The sequence below is a fragment of the Lygodium microphyllum genome, chromosome 2 (assembly GCF_053477565.2).
Source record: "Lygodium microphyllum isolate KBCC chromosome 2, Lygodium_microphyllum_v1.1.10, whole genome shotgun sequence".
NCBI lineage: Eukaryota > Viridiplantae > Streptophyta > Polypodiopsida > Schizaeales > Lygodiaceae > Lygodium > Lygodium microphyllum.
In genome coordinates, this window is record NC_141136.1 from 35461953 (window position 1) to 35467430 (window position 5478).

The 5478-nt window shown below is 46.7% G+C and overlaps 1 protein-coding gene across 1 annotated transcript; it reads right to left on the reverse strand.

The window, feature by feature from the left end:
- Positions 1–286: 286 nt before the first annotated feature.
- On the reverse strand, positions 287–1954 carry LOC148039601 ((3S,6E)-nerolidol synthase-like). Its single transcript, XM_087665250.1, has one exon. It carries the CDS (start codon positions 1866–1868, stop codon positions 483–485), a length of 1386 nt encoding a protein of 461 aa, XP_087521376.1. The 5' UTR covers positions 1869–1954; the 3' UTR covers positions 287–482.
- Positions 1955–5478: the final 3524 nt, after the last annotated feature.

Genomic DNA, 5478 nt, shown 5'->3' on the forward strand with positions numbered 1-5478 from the left:
CATACGCAAGTCATGTAAGCTTTCTGTAGCACCCTTTTAAGACCCTTCTACTTGCTTTTAAAAGGGATTGCTTTTACAATACTTTAAAGTAGTCTAATTATCACATAAGTGTGACGTGACTCTAAGTTGAAATCCCCACATGCATCAAGCGCCCTTCGATAACAAAGTTGACCGGTGTTGTCATAACTAAGTTGACTAGTATTGTCATGTATCTGTGTCATGCATATAACGCTCACGTCTTTATCATTTTGATGGTTTATACTAACTAGCCATAGGTAGTGTCAAGAGAAATGTTACCCAAAACAATGGAGTGCAGGCATATATCATGCCGAAGGCTGTACAGTGAATGAGTATGTATGGAGTAATCTTTGCCCATGAGCAACAAGTAGAAACATCATAATTGTTTGCGCATTTACATCGTAGTAGCTAATGATCCTCTTTCTGAAAAGCTAGCTTACGCGTCACTAGTTAGGTGAGTGGTTTTAGCAGGCTAGAATATCAAGATGAAACAAAGAGTTACCGTTCGGGAGGACGAAGACCCTGTTAGGATGCAGCAGTAATCCTTCGGGCAAGTCGTGCATAGGCGCGCCATGGTAGCGTGCAGTGATCAAAGACCAGTATAGGTTGGCGGAGATAGCGAGGCCCATGTCCAGGGAAAAGTTCACCATGTCTTGTTTGGCGGCTCCTCCCCCAAAGTACGATGCATCGGCGGCCTTCACTTCCTCCACAAGCTCCAAGTATCGACTCTCAACGTCTTGGATCTTCTTCTCCAGCCCAGCCTTCATCTCATCAGGACTGACACTACGTCCGTCAACGCTCCGACGGGCAGCATAGAAGTTGTTCTCCGTGCCCATGGCGAGCTCCTTCTCTGAGGATATCAGGTCATTCACCATAACGCCGTGCTGGCAGACGGCCCGGATGAGGTCCTTCGTGAGGCGGGACTGCAGGTTCTGGGTATCGAGCTCGGTGGCACGTGCGAACTCGAGCAGCCACATGCCCGGCATTTCGAACGCGGCCTGGTGGCGGACAGCTTCGTCGCTCTGGAGCTGCGCCGAAGCCGCAGAGTTATCGAGCTTATGCCTGCGACGCAGCAGCTCGCTCTTGTACCCAAGCTCCAAGGACTGCAAGGTGCTAAGGCGGAGGCGCTCTCTCATGCGGGGACCCGGTGCGAGGGCGCACATTTCAGCCCACGTGTCCGCGAAAGCTTCCAGGTAGGCCCGCACGTGCGGGCCGATGGAAGCCGCGGGGTGGTCTCTCAGGACGCCAGCCATGGACGCCCGAGAGGGATTATCACGGAGCCGCAGCAGAGACGAGGCGGCGTCTGCCAGCTGCAGGGCCTGCTCTCTCACATGGTCCGCGTCTCTGCCCAGCTCCTCCATCGTGTCATCCAGGATAAATAACCACATGGAGAACTTGGAGATGAGGAGCATGCGCTGCTCGTCGAGGGCGTGCGGATACATGACGCAGTAGAAGAGAGGGTACAGCGATGCCCGCACGAAGCGCCGCCCGGCCTCGCACGACACGAGTGGGTGCCCCGACATGAGAGACAGCGTCCACGCATCGGTCACGTCCCTGAGGCTCTCGTACGACGGGTGGCACTTCAGGTGGAGCGTGCAGGGGATCGGCTGCCCTGGCACGTGCTGCAGCACGAGTTGGCGCGCCGTGTCATGGCCAGCTGTAACTGCCGGATGAGGACGGAGTATGGTGGGATTAGGGTTACCAGGGGGCGTAGCAGCAGGGGCCTGCCGCGCCTCTGAAGCAATGTTAACGCTTCTCCAGCTACTACGAGTGATGTACTGTGAAGAAGAAAGTGAGGTCGACAGCATCACACGGTCTACACGCACAGACGTGGCCGCAAGCTGATCCATTTCAATGAGAGCGGCTCGGAGCGTGGAGATACGAGAGACGTGAACTCACAGCAGAGGCAAATGCAGAGAAGGAACGCAGGCGCGTGTGTGGGAGTGACTCGTGGAGCGCTGAGGCGTGACTCGTGAGTGAGGGACGTGTGTTACTAGCCATTTAAATCACTGGCTCACAATAGAATAATCTTTAATCCTGAATTCTGACCCATGATCTCTTATTTAAAAACTCGTATTCACCTTTCTAAATGACAGCCACCTACCTACCCGTTGGTTGTTGGGGGTCAAAGTCTTCGTGAATCGTTATTCTTCAGAAGGTTTGCAAACATAAGTCTTTTTTTTTTCCTTTCTCGGGAGGATTGTGAGCGGTTGGAACTTGGATAGATAAGCTTACTGTTTGAGGCTGCCATAAATAATAAAAGATGAAAAAGATATAAATGAATTTCATGGCAAAAAAAAGGTTAGCTTGTTGTTCAAAGATCTAAATCAAATTTCGTGGCAAAAAAATAGGTTAGTTTGTTCTTCTTTGTATGGACTGTGGCCCATGTTTGATCCGTTGGGGGAGGGAGAGTGAGAGAGAGATCAATGTCATTTATGGCGGTTTGTAAAAGAGACATAGAGAGAGAGAGAGTGTGTGTGTGTGTGTGTGTGTACGAGAGAGAGACATATGTTACATGTAGAGACCGCTCTCTCTCTCTCTCTCTCTCTCTCTCTCTCTCTCTCTCTCTCTCTCTCTCTCTCTCTCTCTCTCTCTCTCTCTCTCATTGAGTTTGTTTTGTTTTTTTTCTTACTATTTTGTGTCTTGGGGAGAAGCTGAGGTTTTTTAAGAGAGAGAGAAATCTCAAGATAATTTAAAAAGAGAGACCAATTTTCTTCGAAATAATTATTAGTTCTATGCCTAGTTGATTTTATAAGAAATTTCCTTTCCACTACAGTTTCCTTTCCACTATCTTGGCTCCCCCGCTAGTGCCCCCGCTAGCATCAGCAAGAAGGTCACACCTTGAAGAACGTATGAGCGGAGGTAACATCGCCTCTCGGAATGCTGGCTCAGAGCTCCTCCCATGCTTTGCCACAATTTGGCACTATGTCTGTGCCCATCATGCAGACGACACCCCCTTCTTTGTTTCATCATGATCCTGGCATGGTGGGCTCCCTACAAAGAGCCTTCGGCAAAATACTGGGTAATCCATTGTTCAATGGTCTCTCTGCTCAATATGCACGCCAAGGGCATCTCGGACATATTGGGCAATATGCAAGCCAATATTCAGGAGGAGGTGGAGACGGACTGTCCTTTGGGAATGGAGCCATCCACCTGGGAGGTTCTACAGAACAACTGGCAGGATTTGATAGTAGAAGCCCCGCAAACCAAAGGGAGAGCCTCCAAGAAGCTGAAGGAGCTGACAACATTTCAACTCCTAGAGGTCAACAGGGTTTTCCTCAACGAGGCGAACATTAGACTCAAGCAGGAGCTCAAAAAGGTCTGCAAGACACCACCACTCCCCCCAAAGCGCCCCTAGAATCTGGACAACCAGAAAATTCAACAGGTATGCCAGGTAAAAAAATTTGTCTCTCAGTCCCTGCTTTGGAGTTGAAGAATTACACAATGTCCTATCAATCTAGAGCACTTATTGGTCTATGTCATGGGGCATGCCCCCCCATGGAATTTCTCAGAAACTGGGTCAAGCTGAATTGGGAACCACTAGGTGGGAAACCCCTGGTTATTCAATACCTCCCAAACAACTATTTCTTTTTCCTCTTTGAGAGTGAGCAAGCAGCCCTAACCCTATTAAGCCATGGACAATGGATGCTACGGAGCTCACCATTGTCCCTCTTCAAATGGACTCCTGAGTTTGACCCCTCTGGTCCTAAACCGACTTGTGTTCCGATTTGGGTCGAATTCCCAAACCTTCCATTGAACCTATATCCCTTCTTGAAAACCCTAGTTGCTCCCCTAGGTAGACTGTTAGAACAAAGGCCATACACGGATATTAACCCACAGTGGCATCCTCAACTACTCATAGAGATTGACCTTAGCAAAACCCTAATAGATTTATTACTGATTACTGATTCAGAGGGCAACTTTGTGAAGGACCAACCTATCCTTTACAAGAATCTTCCAAATGCTTGCTTCAAGTGTCTCAAAACGAGACACTTCATTCGAAATTGCCCTGAATGGAAAGCTAAAGAGAGCCCAGAACCCAACAAGGAGAACTCCCCTCCAAAAACCGATAACCCACAAGATGATGGGTTCCAATCGGTTATTAACAGGAAGGGAAAAAGCAAGAATCAGTCAACCCAGAAACAAAACAATAATAGCAAGGGCAAAAACACCTACAATAACAGATACTCCCCCCTTCTCATGAACTTAGAGGATGTACTAGCAGGGAATAGTGAAAAGGGGGAAACTAGTAAAAAAAGAGAGACTGCTCCAGTAGAGTCAGACTCTGATGATGTCATAGTTGAAGAAACTCAGGCTGAAAAAAAAGGGCAGGCAAACCAAACAAATGAAAACTATAAACATACAGAAAACTTAAACATTGACCTCAATGAACAGAATGAAGATGTAGAATTTACTCAGGCAGAGGAACTTCCAATGGGAGGAGAACTTCCTCTCAGTCCTATCCCTGCTGAGAGCCCAACCAAAGAGGGAGGGAGTCTACAAAACTCCAAAAGGAGATACTCAAGTGTAGGACAAAGTGCTAGTAACCCATTTGGTCAAACAAAGGGTCCTCATAAGAAAGGGAAACCAAAAAAAAACATAGTTTTGTTAAATGAATAAACTTAAAATTATGTCCTATAACATCAAGGGGTTGACTGACCCCAAAAGGGCAACTACATTCAGGGAATGGCTTAAAGTTAGGGCCATTTACCCCGATGTTATTTGCCTACAGGAAATAAAAGTGTCAGGTCCTCCTCTACTCAAAAACCTGCAAATAGTGTCTAAGGAGTATGAATGGTATATGACAAACCACACCAATAGGAGGGGGGGGGGGGGGACATGCATAGGTGTCTCCATTAAAATTAAGGATCAAATAAGTAAGGTTATGATTGATACAAAGAATAACTGGGTTGTAGTCCTTTTTAAAAATCAGGATGAATTTGCTATTGTCTCAGTATATGCCCCTAATATTTCTACTGAAAGAGGCAGGCTGTGGGATTCATTACAGGTCATCAATTGCCCCATTATCATTGTAGGGGACTTCAATATGGTTGAATCAACAAAAGGTAGATATTTGGAAAAAGGAACATGTATTACAGGAACTGAAAAGAGTAAGTGGATGGTAACTAAAGCCTATCATGGGCTAACTGATGTCAATGAGCAACTAGGATTCACATGGAGTAACAATCAAAGTGGAGTTTATCTTCGAAAGGCTAGACTTGATAGATTTTACATATCTGCAGGTCTGTTGGCCTCTTTTGTTAATCTCAAAGTTAAAGCTTTTGATAACATAGTCATGTCTAACCATAAGCCTATTCAGGTAGTCCTCTCTAACTCATCCCAAATAATAAAAGCTGGTTGGTTTCATACTGACCCCAGACTATTTCAAAACAAAATAGTTAGGGACACTATCAAAGGAATCTGGACAATGGCCTTCTGGCAAATAGTCTCCCCAACTCA

What these genes read in the sequence shown, in the direction of transcription:
- LOC148039601 (XM_087665250.1), bottom strand. Translation starts at nt 1,868, where the DNA reads ATGGATCAGCTTGCGGCCACGTCTGTGCGTGTAGACCGTGTGATGCTG.